Source organism: Nylanderia fulva, unplaced genomic scaffold (genome assembly GCF_048542155.1).
Source record: "Nylanderia fulva isolate GAGA-0341 unplaced genomic scaffold, ASM4854215v1 Scaffold262, whole genome shotgun sequence".
Taxonomy (NCBI): Eukaryota; Metazoa; Arthropoda; class Insecta; order Hymenoptera; family Formicidae; genus Nylanderia; species Nylanderia fulva.
Genome location: NW_028190328.1, coordinates 90,358 through 104,995, shown reverse-complemented (window position 1 = coordinate 104,995; position 14,638 = coordinate 90,358). Strand labels below are relative to the sequence as shown.

Below are 14,638 nucleotides of genomic sequence, written 5' to 3'. Positions count from 1 at the left end.
CAAAATCGTCAAGAGCAGAACGCAGTGCCCGACGATTATGAAAGAATAGAGAAAGAAGGCGCAAAATCATCAAAGGCAGAAGACAAATTTTTGCACTGCTCAATGATTATAAAAGAATAAAGAAGAAGAGCACAAGAGAATAATAGTAGGATGATGATAATTATTGATCTAGCGCGACTTCTGAACAGAATTTAGATTCTCATGCAAGTAATATATTAGAGAAGTCTTTGTTAGTGTGAAAGGTACTTACTTTACGTTGGATAAACTTTTATATAGCGTCACTCTGCAGCACGTTCACTTGCCGTCACCCTCTTAGAAGACCTCGGTCGGGATGCGCGTAGCGAAATCAAAAGTACACAGATTCTGATGCTTTAAAGTTCTTTATTGTAACTCTCTTTACTTTACAAACTATGCGCGATCAAGAATTAATGAAAAAAGTCAACGTCGTTGACGGCGAACGCGTGACAAGGTTTCGTACAGAAATTTAGAGTGACACAATGAGATACAGTATCTAGTGTGTCGTAATATGCCGTGTATAATTATGCCGCGCAGATGCTAGGACCGCAGAGCTTATATACCCACCGAAATCGGAAAAAGTCTTTGTGCTTTGCGCCCTTTGGTGAAGGTTCCTTCATAAACTGTATCTCGAGATCATCGGTGCAAGTGATATGTGTGGAAAAAAAAGGAGAAGAGCCAATGGAATATCTAGGAGGGCAAAAGTTTCAAATAGAGGCAGAATTTATGACATACAGATTGTAACAGTAAAATCTCCCTCAACGTCAATGCGATCCGACTCGTCGGGAGTTCCCACACTTAAATATTATTGTAAAAATCTTATTCTTATTAATTTTGTCACATCCATGTTACGTTCGAACTATCCATCATATTACTCAAGAATACTTGACGAAAAGGAACGAAGGCCCCACTTTCCGAACCGATTCAAGCCGACAACAGCCAGGCCAGGTGGGACAATCTACTGCCAAGATCGGAGCGGGCACTCTGCGATAGGCCTTCCGTCGGAATACACATTGTAAAAGGCTGCACGAGTCGTCGGACCACCGTTGGTTATTAAGCGTTAAACTGAGGATTATTGTCTTAAATTGTAAAAGACAAATGTATACACAAAGAGAGAGAGTCTATTCTATAAATCTGGCTTACGGTTATACGTGTGAGTAGCAATTATTTATACGGCTCTGCCCGGAGCAATATAATTCTCGACCTTATTTTCCTTAATTTACAATATTGGGTCCTCCCAAGTCCCATCCCTGAGAACCTACTAAATTTTCCACGAAAATACTTTTGTTTTATTAATCTAAATTTAAAAGTAATTTACTAATTTTATAAAAATTAGTTGGCGTCTATTGCTATATATTTAAATATTAATAAAGAGCCCTGACGGCCACGGACCCGGTCGCGTCAGGTGAAGGCTATTACTTAAATTTATTATATATCAAATTACTATTATTATTAAGTCAAAAAGGCCCGTCTCAATATGAGCTTCGGCGCGTATCGAGACGATGCGGTATGGAGGGATGGTGCATAACGATTCGGCCACGATACAAATTCCAAGAAGCGTCGAACAGTAGCGAGGGTTTTCGGTCGATAAAAAGCTGAGAATTATGTCGCCTTAAAACTAACGGATATAAATTCAATCAACATGATTATTTTAACAAGCGTATTTTAGAGAGTTCGCGCATAGATGTGCTTATTTCTTACAAACGTGGAATCGTACAATTCATATAATTTATTTTATACTACTTAAATTGAGGAATAAAATTATAAGGTAGAAAATTGTCGCTAATATATGAGCGAGAGCGCTGAGAATTTCTAAATTATACGATTACAATTCCACGATGTAGTGGCGAGAGTTCGGTTTATTTATTTCGATTAAATGATACAATACAATACGAGGGTCGTTTGAAAAGTCCGTGCAAAGTCAGAGAGATAGCACTACTGGCGCGTATCGAGGTTATGTTTAGTTAGTAGCATCTCTTGGAAGAACACACACCAAGTTTCAGCCAGATCGGTCTATTTTTTTGTGTTTGGCATTTGTTTTAATCGAGGAAAAAAAATAGCCATTCGTTTCTGCAATCACCTCCTCGTTTGAATAAAATCTTTAATTTAAAATTGTTTCCCTCCAGCCAAAATCTTTTTCCCGCCAGCCATTTCTTCAAATTAGGGAACAAATAATAGTCCGAGGGAGCCAAATCTGAAGAATAGGGGGGATGTGCAACGAGTTGGAACCCTATTTCCATTAATTTTGCGACCACAACTGCTGAGGCGTGAGCTGGTGCGTTGTCGTGATGGAAAAGGACTTTTTTGTGGGCTAATCGTAGGCGTTTTTCTTGCAGCTCGGGTTTCAAACGGTCCAATAACGATGAATAATATGCATCTGTAATAGTTTTAGCTTTTTCCAGATAGTCGATGAGGATTATTCCTTGCGAATCCCAAAAGACAGTCGCCATAATCTTTTCGGCCGAAGGAACGGTCTTCGCCTTTTTTGGCGCAGATTCCCCCTTGGTAACCCATTGTTTAGATTGTTCTTTGGTTTCAGGAGTGTAGTTATGTATCCATGTTTCATCCACAGTGACGAAATGACGCTTAAAGTCCTGCGGATTCTTCTGGAACAGCTGCAAACCGTCCTTGCAACACTTCACACGATTGCGTTTTTGGTCAAGCGTGAGCAATCGCGGCACCCATCTTGCGGATAGCTTTGTCATGTCCAAACGTTGATGCAAAATATTATGTACCCGTTCATTCGAGATGCCCACAGCACTAGCAATCTCACGCACCTTCACTCTTCTGTCATCCATCACCATATCATAGATTTTATCAATGATTTCTGGAGTAGTAACTTCAACAAGGCGTCCAGAACGTTCAGCGTTACTTGTGCCCATATGGCCACTTCGAAAATTTTGAAACCATTTATAAACTGTTCTAATCGAAGGTGCAGAGTCACCATAATGTTTATCAAGCTTCTCTTTAGTCTCCTGAGACGTTTTGCCTTTCATAAAGTAATGTTTAATCGACACAAAATTCTTTGTCATCCATTTTTTGAAAATCACTCGACTTCCTCGATTCAAACGAATGCCAAACACAAAGAAATAGACCGATCTGGCTGAAACTTGGTGTGTGTTCTTCAGGGCCGGTCTTAAGCGGTAAGCACGGTAAGCGGCGCATCGGGGCGCCATGAAGCAGGGGGCGGCTTGGAATCCAATGCAAAAAAAATGATTAAGAAATTAAAATTTTTATTTCATTAAAAATTTGTTTAGGAAAATTTTGTGTGTGTAAGCGAAGCTGGTATATGTTATAGATAAATCTATAGTGTATACCGGCCAGCCACTTATAGCTAACAAGGGAAGTGACGCAGACGCAACTGTCCCCCTCCGATTTTGATGCGCTTTAAATATATTGTAAAGTAGCTCAAAATAAGAGACACGTATTTTTTTATACGTGCCCAATCGCACGTTTAGGGGTTGAAACACCCTCTAAAAGGTTGGGAAATGTAAAGGATTTTGTAACAAAATGGCGTAAAACTTTTGTTATTTTAACTTGACAGAAAAAAGTTATTTAACTTTTTAAGAGTACTCAGGGAGTACTATTCCGTACACTCAAGAAAAAAACCGGAACTCTAAATTTTTTAATTTTTGGAACTTTGAAATTTTTTGTGTCAGATCCTACTTACAAGTGACGTGACACAACTATCCCCCTTCGATTTAGATGAGCTTCAAATATGTTATAAAGTAGCTCGAAATAAGAGACGCGTATTTTTTTATTTCTGCGGAGTCGCACGTTGAAGGGTTGAAAAAACCCCTACAAGCTGAAGCAGTCTATTTAATTTTAAATAAATATTGTCAAAACTATAACAGATATCAAAAAATGTTTTAAATAAAAGTTGCATTGTTTTTTATGTACTTTATAATCGCATAGTTGAATTTTTCAAAAATTTACATTTTTTGTAAATTTTTAAAAAATTAGTTTATTAAAAATATTCCACTATGCGGTTATAAAGTACATAAAAAATGATGCAACTTTTATTCGAAACATTTTTTGATATCTGTTATAGTTTTGACAATATTCAATCAAAACCAAATAGACCGGTTCAGCTTGTAGGGGTTATTCAACCCCTAAACGTGCGATTGGGCACGTATAAAAAAATACGTGTCTCTTATTTTGAGCTACTTTACAACATATTTAAAGCGCATCAAAATCGGAGAGGGACAGTTGTGTCACTTCCCTTGTAAGTAAATAAAAAAGCAGCGAAGTCGCGAGAGCGTGAGCGGCGGGGGGGGGGGATGCGAAAGCGACTTCTCTTCCCATATTGCTCGTGGTTCGGCGTCTCGGCAAGCTGTCGATTGTTTTCGGTCAAAAACAATTGAAAGCGCAAGAAGCCGTGGACTAAGAAAGTGCTCTGTGCTCTGTTGTGAGTACGACATTCAGACAAGCTGAATCTACACGTTACATTAGTTTCTCTCGAAAAGGTAAATTAAATGTTTAAATAATATTTATATAGTATATTTTTAACGTTATTTGTATAACGATGTATAAGATACGATGTATCGTTTATTAATATTTAAAATTGCTGTTTTACTGAAGACATTCTAAAGCCATTTATATATATAGATCATTCTTACGAAAACGTGATTCTTACAGTTCAAAATGTTACAAATGTAAAAAGTAATATTTTTATATGAAAATATTACTTTTTACATTTTTTACTACAGAATGTATAAAAAAAGGTTTCTAAGTAATTTTTGAAAAAGTAGAGAAAGGTAGAGAAAAAATTGAATTTAATTTGGAAATATTTATTGTATTAACATGTATAAAAAAATTAATTCTTGATTTTTCGTATGAATTTCAACAGTATATATGTCGTAGCCCGATAGCGAAATTAGCCAATTAGCTAAAAACCTAGGCGTTTAACTAAATGCCGCCTGTTAGGCTAATCGAGGACGATATAGTCTAATGGCCTGGAAAATTCAGCCTGTTAGACGAGAAGTCGGCTTTTCGCCTAACGGCCTGGCGCGCTGTAGGCGATTAGAGAAATGCTTGTTTTGGAGCTCGATATGTTGTCAATTTATTGTTTGTAAATATCCCAGTGGGTCTTAAGTAAATCATCACAGAGCTTGTTGTATATTCAATTTTTCTCGTTAGTTGGCAATCAATAACAGCAATGGCAAGTTATATGCCAGTAAACCGCGATGAGTTTAACGAAAAATTAGATAAATTCTATTCAAATCGACCAGGCAGTAATCGAACAGTGTGGAGGCGAGATCAGATGATCAACGTTATGAAAGTTCTGCAAGAAATTCAGGTTCCAAGTACTAAAAAGACAGTATCTCATTATCATTACGCGAAGAAGTATGAGCTAGCAAAAATTGGAACGGAATCGTATGTAATTTTAAAACGAAAAACTTCGAATGAGCCAGTTATTTACGTAATAGCGATGGAGGATTACTACGATAAATTGTTAGAAGCTCACATTCAAACAGGCCATGGCGGAAGGGATAAGATGCAGTATTACATTAAAGAAAAGTACAGGATAACGAAGGTGGCTTGTGAAATATTTGTGTCTTGCTGCGGGACATGTAACAGAAAGAGGGTTGCTCCAAAACGAGGAGTTGTGATAAAACCAATACTGAGCGATAGATTTAATGTTCGCGGACAGGTGAATTTAATTGATTTCCAATCTTGTCGCGATGGTGAGTTCAATTGGCTACTAAACTACCAAGATCACGCTACCAAGTTTTTGCACCTTCGACCCTTGAGATCCAAGCACGCAGCTAACGTTGCTGAAGAATTGTCGAAAATCTTCTTTACATGGAGAGCCCCGACTATTTTGCAGAGCGATAATGGTCGAGAATTCGTGGCTGCAGTAATACACGAACTTGTTTCCATCTGGCCTCACTGCAGGATTGTTCATGGGCGTCCGCGACACCCACAGAGCCAAGGTAGTGTCGAAAGGTCAAATGCGGACGTTGAAAACATGTTAAGAGCCTGGATGATCGATAATGATTCGATAAATTGGGGTCGTGGTTGCCACGAAGTACAAGTAATGGCTCTCACATATATAATTAAATTAATATTGTGTTCTTGAATACATACTTGAAAATTTACATACTTTAAATATAGATGTGCATGTTTTAAAACAAAAATTCTTTGCAATTCTCGTTGCCACAGTAGCGCATCTTGCATTAACAAATAGTAATGTAGTAATAATTGTGTAGTAAATAAATTGACACAAATTATCTGGCTACGCGAACAGAAAATGTGCGGCAACTAAATTATTAGAGATCGAAAAGCAAAGAGGAAATATTAATAAATACTTCAAGAAAGATGAAAAAAGTTTAGACATTGAAGAATCCAACCAGAAAAATGAACAAGATGAATCGATAGCAACGGATTTTATTGCATCAACAGATCTTTTTACTAAAGAACCCAAAATACAAAAAGAAAAAGACGTTGATCTAATTTCTAATACATCTGAATTTTTAATACATCTTCGTGATCCTGCTATGTGGCCTAATATAAATGAAAAAACGAGAAAAATCATAATCAAAAACGGTCCATATCACTATACCGATATAGATTATCCAGTCGATAGTAATAGAAGAAAATTTAGTAATGCGTACTATAACAGAAAACTGGCAAATTCAGAATTTATTTCAAGAGATTGGCTTATATATTCATTAAAATGCAATAGTGTATATTGCTTCTGTTGCAAAATATTTACTTCTTACGCAACGGATACAGCTGCGAGCAAATTAACATCTCAAAATGGGTATTCAAATTGGCAAAATCTTTCAAAAACTTTGCATGTACATGAAACTTCTTCAGCTCATATGAACAATTTTAAAAAATGGATTGATGTAAGACGGGCCTTGCAAAATAAAACAACTATTGACAGTCAAACGGAAACATTGTTTGAAATGGAAAAACAACACTGGCGTGCAGTTATTGAAAAAATAATAGAAATCGTAAAGTTCTTGGGCCAACAATGTGTTGCATTTAGGGGAACATCGGATGTTTTGTACGAAAGAAATAATGGAAATTTTTTGAAATTAATGGAACTACTTGCTAAATTCGATGCAGTGCTTGCTAATCATCTTCGACGAGTTATGAAAAAAGAAACGAAAGTGCACTACACTAGTAAGAGAATACAAAATGAAATCATTTCTTTGCTTTCCAATAATCTACTCAATCATATTTTGTCATTAGTTAGAAAAGCTAAATATTATTCTATAATCTTGGACTGCACGCCAGATGTTAGCCGCAAAGAACAGATGACAATTATTTTGCGATTTGTATCGATAAAAGATAATAATGTTAAGGTAGAAGAACATTTTGTAGGCTTTATTGAGATTCATGATTCGACTGGGAAAGGTATGACCGAATACATAGTTAACAAGTTAAAAGAATTTAATCTTGATATACAAAATTTACGCGGACAAGGTTATGATAATGGAGCAAATATAAAGGGGAAAAATAATGGTTTACAGAAACATATTCTAAATATTAACCCTAGGGCCTTTTTTGTGCCTTGTACAGCTCATACTCTTAATTTAGTCGTCAATGATGCAGCTAAAATTACTTTCGAGACGATCAATTTCTTTGCGATTGTTCAGGCAATTTATAACTTTTTTTCCGCTTCAACGAAAAGGTGGAGTATATTAAATAACCACATTTCAAAATTAACATTAAAGCCTCTTTCCGACACTCGCTGGGAATCGCGAATTGATGCTCTAAAACCTTTACGATATCAGATTGGAGAGATTTACGATGCATTATTCGAAATATTTGAAGATTCTAAGACAGATAGTTCGGCAAAACACGAAGCTCAAGTTTTATGTCTAAAAATAAAAGATTTTCAATTTTTGTGTTCTATTGCGGTATGGCATGATCTCTTGAGTCATATTAATATTGTGAATAAATTACTTCAAAGTACAACTGAAAATATATACAGCACCGATAGATTGCAAAAACATTACAACAATCTTTCACCGCAATATTGCAATATTGCAAATTCACTGCAAAATGTTGCTACATCATTGCTGTTGAATTGCAGCAATGTTAAAATGTCCGCTTTTTGGAAGATTGCAACAAAATATTACAACAATATTGCAATGTTATGAGTTTGCAATAATGCATTGTTATTGCAACCATAAACTAATGTTGCATATACAGGTATATAAATGTAAATAAATCATTAATGAAAATACGTTGTAGTTAAATGTTATCTATATTTTTGTTTATTGCAATGTAATCACAAATAAATATAATCACAGTCGATTATATATAATCACAAATAAATATTAATCACAGTTGATTATATAATCATAAATATAATCACAATCGATTAATCGAAACTTAAAGATAATTTTAAATTTGGCGTATGGGCTAGCATTAATTGCCCACTAGCTATAAAGAAACTTAAAGATAGTAACGACGTAGAGTTTGAACCATAAACTATATAATTCCAAACATAACATTTGAGCCTTAAAACATAGTTTGTTTTCAGTTAAGAGAACTTAAAAATAAAGATAAGGAATTATGTTAAAACAAATAAAGTAAATCATTGAACATAAAAAAAACTTAGAAAGAGCATTATAAATATTATAAACTTAACGAGGCTGATTTTCCTTTCCTGTTAAGGATCTGTAAAAATAAAATAATATTAAAATTCATATACTTACATAAAACCTCACCTACATAAAAATATACATACTGCATACAAGTATTTATAAAATTATATAAAATATAAACGCCTTAAGTACATACTTTGCTCTCTCAATTCGAACAGCAGCTTGGGCTAGCCACTTGGCAATAGTTGCGCCAATTTCGGTGTCACTTATATGTTTATGTGTTGTACGAATAGCTTCTATAACACAAAAAGTTATTATAAACATTACAATATAGTGTGTGCTTTTCACAAATGTTTAATTTGATACTAGTGGGGAACGTAAAATTATATAAAAAATTTAACTTACGTATAATTATTCTTGCAAGTCCTAAATCTTGAAAGCTTTTTTTAGCTTTTTTTCCAGCCCAGCTAAAATGCTGTGCCAAATTATTTGTCACAGCTTTTTTTAAAATGTTACGTATCATTATGTGTGCTGTACTTCCACCCACAAGTTGAAACGTATTAATCTGAAAAATATACATGATTATTAATAATATTAAAAAATATTGTTTTATACTCTCGTATTGATTGCGCTCTCTTTCTCCCCCTTTTCCTTTTTTTCTAAATTATTAATTAATTATTAGATTAATTAAACTATGTATAAAGCATAGGCTTTCTAAATGTCAAATTCAAATATAAACAAAGACTTATAGATTATTAGATTAATTACATTATTAATTATTAGATAAATATTAAATGTATTATATTATTATTTATATTTGGAATTTTAGCAGTATGCGATAAAAATAAAGAATATATTTTTAAAATATTCACCGCTTTATCTTTGAAATTAACATCTTTTAATTCTTCTTCAAAAGTTGTTAATTCTTCAAATGTTGTTATAGGCAGTTGTATAACAATCTCTTCTTGGCTGGAATAATTAGAACGTTGCATTTTCTCATCTAGCATGTCGATTTTATTTTCAATACTATTAAGTTTATATAAAACTTTATTTAGTTTTACAAAAACTAGTTTTTTGCATTCTGAAAAAATATATTTATTAAATTATTAAGTATTGCAGTTAACAATATTTATTATTAATAATTGTGTGAAAATATATCTGTGTACATGTATTTATATATATTGTTTTGATATAAAACATTTAAATCTTATAGACATTTATATAAATATAATATATATATATAGAAACATACCACCAAAATTTTCTATATCGCTATCAATAGATTTTTCTGTAAAATCTTTTGTGTTCTTTGAAATATTTTCAATGTTAACAGTTTTATCTAAAAAGCAAAAATATTATTATACACACAAAAAATTATTTTTAATATAATATTTATAACAAATTATTACTGCTTAACACTTTTACTTACTGTAAGAATTTTGATATAAAACATTTGTAGGATTGTTTTCTGTGAATGTCTGCATATGCTTTTTTTGAGGTACAAAATTTCGAATTTCTGGACATGCAGGTAGGAGGTTACTACAACTTTGTCTTGCATAATTGTTTTCATTTAAATTATCTCCATTAAAACATAGATCTTCGTCTGAAGAAGATGACATAATTTTCTTGGCTTTCTCACGTCTTCTTTTTTTCTTTTGTATGTTTAATTCATCAGATGATGCCTCTATATTAGATGTGTCTTCAGCTATGATTAATTTTTCCATACCTTCTTCATAATTATCTGTAAAATTTAAAACAATAATATGTTATATAATAAATTTTAATTTACTAATAATAACTTGTAAAATGTACTATAAATAGGAAAAAGTGTTCAAAACTTTTTTTACTATATAAGTTCTTAATATAACAATTATAAATATAATAATTAACTTTTACCTGCTCTGCCAAAAATCCTTTTCACTGGTAATACTTCCCATTCAACATTTTGTGGCATTTCTCTTGTTATTATTGCTTTATTTATTCTAAATTTACTTTTAAAATGAGTAGGCCAAATACTTGAACGTTTATCTGCATTGTACCACAATGCAGGTATTAGCTGAAGTCCATCGTTAAATTCCGCAATGACATAATCGGTATTCATTTTTCTTTACAATGCAAAATATGTATATGTACTGAAGCATATAAAACATAAATGTATGTTCATATGTATACAACAAAATATATGTAATATATATATATATATATATATATATATATATATATATATAAAGAGAGAGAGAGAGAGAGAGAGAGAGATTGATACAAAAATAATCGCATTTTTATTATGTGTGATTTAAAATCATTTTACATCGTATGGTTTAAGGGAAATACTGCGAATGTATTAGGTTTATTTGCAAGAGGAATTTTCCATACTTTACAGAGCACATCTGTAATTGGATAAGAGAATATTTCATCGCTATTGAGCATCATCACTTTTATACCAAGCTCACTTGATTCACAAGGTATTTTATATACATTATTTACATATGTGAGTTTTTTAGCAATTACAAAAATATTTTCATTTTGTTTCACTATATTTAAAATAATAATATAACACCCGTTTACTAAGAGACAACAATTATTACCGTTATATTTTTTACAATGTATATGAAATTTTGTAGTGGATAACTGTAAATATTGTGATTGAGACTGAATATAATCAAGAATTGGTCCATCATTATGTGAATATTTTAATGAACATAAGTCTTTTTTAAAGTCTTTTTTTTGTAACAAAAAATCAATATTTTCTTTTTCTTTGTATCTTTTTACCAATTGTTGCAGTGGTTTTTCGTTCTTTCTTAATAATTTTTTAATAGACATCATATAGTTTTCAAAGCGAAATGCACTGAACTTATCTAACGGACCATATATTTTTACATCCGAGCATAAATGTAATAAGTTGTGGACATTATGTGACACAAATTTTTTCCCATACAATATTTCAAATGATAAAACGAAATTTTTAAGTAAAGCCTCTGCATAATCTATAAATTTTGTTTTACATAAATCCGGACGAACAAGAATTGTAATTGCTACGTGAAGCATAAGAAAGTGATTATACAAATTTTCTGTCAATGAATATCTTAAAACAATAGGTCCGGTATATAAAAGAAAATTTCTGAATTCTACAGCTTTCCATTGTTTTACATCTTGTATACATCTTGGCTTTCTAACAAAATCATTGGGTGTACTATTTCTAAGTAGGATTAATAAATATGATATTCTTTTAATTGATCTTGGTCTTAACCGTACAGAAAGCGGTCCTTTTATCCATAAAAGTATTAATTTTTTAACAACGCCCAATAATACAAGATGCATATAGTCTAAAGGTGTGTTCGTTATAGGTAAAAAATTCGGAATATTATTTACAATAGAGTAACCTATCTGAAAATTCTTATAACCATTAATGGCAAAGAGGTCATCAGTTCTTAAAAAATATGGTGCATTTGGAAAGCATACTCGACCGTTCAAATATTTTCCTTTTATTGTACATTTTGTACAACTGTAGAATCCAGTGTGACCCTTTGTATGTAAAATGAAGGATTTTGCTGGTGCATCGCATATCAAACCAAATAATTTAATTTTGATCACGTGTTTATCATAAATGTAACCATTGTTAAAGGAAATTAAATCATTAACCAATGGTTCAAGAAAAGTATTACAATCTTGCGGCTTTTTTTCTCCAAAATATGCACCAACAAAATATACATCTTCATTTACTGTATTTGAAAGTAAAATAGGCCACAATGAAGCCTGTGATGACTTTGATAGAGGAAGACCATCTATATTTACAAGTAAATCTATATATTTTTCGTTCGATTTTAGAAACATTTTCTTAATCACATTATCCAAACCCGCATAAAAATATTATCCACCGCATGCATTTATTACATCAACTTGTCGTGGAGTTTTCAGTAACGTCCGTATATCTTTTGAAAAGTTATATGATGTATATTGCTGCAAAAGTTTTATCAATGCATTACATGCATTGTGATTAATATTGTACGATAAAGCCCATGTAATTAAATCATTTTTAAATTTATTATCACCATTATCATCATCATTGTAATTTCTGCTTTTATTTTCTGTGATGACATTTTCACTATCATTATCATGATTACAATCTATTTCCATGCTAGGATTATCATTTTGACATGGTAGATAATAATTTTCATTGTTACAGATTTCAATTTCAGAATTAAGTGTTTCATTAGTGTCTTTATTAAACGCATAAATATTTATATCAGTATTTTTATTTAATCTAGTCAAACAATTATCTTTAAAAGATCTATTGGTACTGCATGATTGTTTAATGATTTGTGTAGATAATCCTGCTAGATCAATATTAGTTTGATTTTCAATAATTCTCCTAATATGACGTTTTGAAACAGATATTTTACCTTTTAATATATTAGACATATTATACATTTAAGTTTAAGCTTGTCAGTACAAATACAAATTTATTAAAATAAATTACATATTTTTTAGTTATATCTGTAAATGTAATATATAATTCAAATAATTCAATAATTATTAATTAAAGATGAGAAGAAATAAATCCTACATACATAAGAATGCTTACCTATTAATGAAATGCTAATATATACATATATTAAAAGTATGTACGTATTACTCAAGATATTATATGTAGAATCCTCCTTGCCAAAATGTTTAGTAATATTCTCTGAAACAATATAGTAAAAATATTTTAATATAAAAACAGATTAATTTGCCTATATTTATTTGTATATAATGTGTTGTTTATACTATTACACATAATACAAAAACATATGCTTATTCTAGAGACAAAATCACATATATCCTCTCAAAATTTCAACTTGATTAGAACAGTAATAATTATATTTATCTATTATGTGCCTTTATATATTTTCTTATTTCAATATTTCTTGCTTTCTTTCTGGTTTTCTATTTCACAATATACAAATACATATTATCTGCAATGCGACAAATGTATATGCACAGTGCGAACTGTATAAATAGTTGAAACACTCATCACAAGTAAGAAATGATAATATAAAATATACACACATAAAGCACTAGCTACAGATTTATATATATTATATTACTTTTTATGTATTATAATTATTTATTTTAACTGCTGCCTATATTTACCTCTAAAGTATCTATAGTTTCATATTACTGTATCATAGAGATATGTACATATATCCCATAGCAAAATAGAAAATTAAATAAAGCAAAAATATTCACTTAAAAAATATACGAAGATATATCATAAATAAATATATAGTTTTTACTTTCCCAATCAGTCTCAGTCTCCTTGAGGTTATAGAGGTTATAGGTTCTTATTAACTTTGGGACAAGTAATTCTCTTTTATAATTACGAAATATAGATTTTTAACTTTATAGTATATCGTTATAATTAAACATAGTATTATCAAATTCTCTTTTATAATTACGAAATATAGATTTTTAACTTTATAGTATATCGTTATAATTAAACATAGTATTATCAAAAAAATGCTTACCTTTTCCTTTACACAGCAAAACAAGTCAATGCGAGTTACTGTACACGTGATAACCACGAGTTGCAACGGTCTACGTCTACTACGTAGCGAAGCCGACGCCTACTATACACGCACACATGTATTGCGCAGAGCGTTCGGCGCAGAAATTTAAGCCAATGATTTAATAAAATTATTGATTATCGTTAACATCTTTTATTGTACAATATTGCAAAAAATTATTTTATTACAGTATTATACCCAGCAAATACCAAGTTACAGTTATATAATTTTGTAATTTTCCACTCAACAATATAATTGTTATAATTAATACACGTATTATATTTTTGAGTGGGAAATTACAACTAACAATTATATAGCTGTAATTTGGTGTTTGCTGGGTACATGTATATATATTACAATATATAAATTATAGAATTTGGATTACATGCAATATTTCCGAAATATTAATGTCATGTTGCTACAAGTGTGCTGGAATTTTGTGCACCTATATCTCTGCAATGTCTTTATAATGTTGCATTGCAACTTGCAACATTGCAACGTTGCTGCAAT

General features: G+C 31.4%; 1 protein-coding gene and 1 pseudogene across 2 annotated transcripts; both read right to left on the bottom strand.

Annotated features, from left to right (window-relative positions):
- Positions 1-2,175: 2,175 nt before the first annotated feature.
- Positions 2,176-2,897, bottom strand: LOC114934115 (uncharacterized; annotated as a pseudogene).
- Positions 2,898-8,226: 5,329 nt separating this feature from the next.
- Positions 8,227-14,321, bottom strand: LOC114934114 (uncharacterized). 2 transcript variants are annotated; one of them, XM_085483720.1, is made up of 9 exons: positions 14,090-14,212; positions 13,165-13,266; positions 10,479-10,714; positions 10,012-10,323; positions 9,835-9,921; positions 9,455-9,663; positions 8,988-9,147; positions 8,779-8,878; positions 8,227-8,655 (listed from the first exon to the last, which is right to left on the bottom strand). In XM_085483720.1, exons 3-9 carry the CDS (start codon positions 10,681-10,683, stop codon positions 8,622-8,624), a joined length of 1,107 nt encoding a protein of 368 aa, XP_085339846.1. In that variant the 5' UTR covers positions 10,684-10,714; positions 13,165-13,266; positions 14,090-14,212; the 3' UTR covers positions 8,227-8,621. The 2 variants fall into 2 exon arrangements, with proteins under 2 accessions (XP_085339846.1, XP_085339845.1); XM_085483719.1 differs by lacking the exons at positions 8,227-8,655; positions 8,779-8,878; positions 8,988-9,147; ... (2 more) ...; positions 10,012-10,323; positions 10,479-10,714 and adding an exon at positions 10,843-13,076 and having other exon boundaries at positions 14,090-14,321.
- Positions 14,322-14,638: the final 317 nt, after the last annotated feature.

Bases quoted from the DNA above. Each gene is read 5' to 3' on its own strand.
- LOC114934114 (XM_085483719.1), bottom strand. From the start codon at position 12,413: ATGTTTCTAAAATCGAACGAAAAATATATAGATTTACTTGTAAATATA.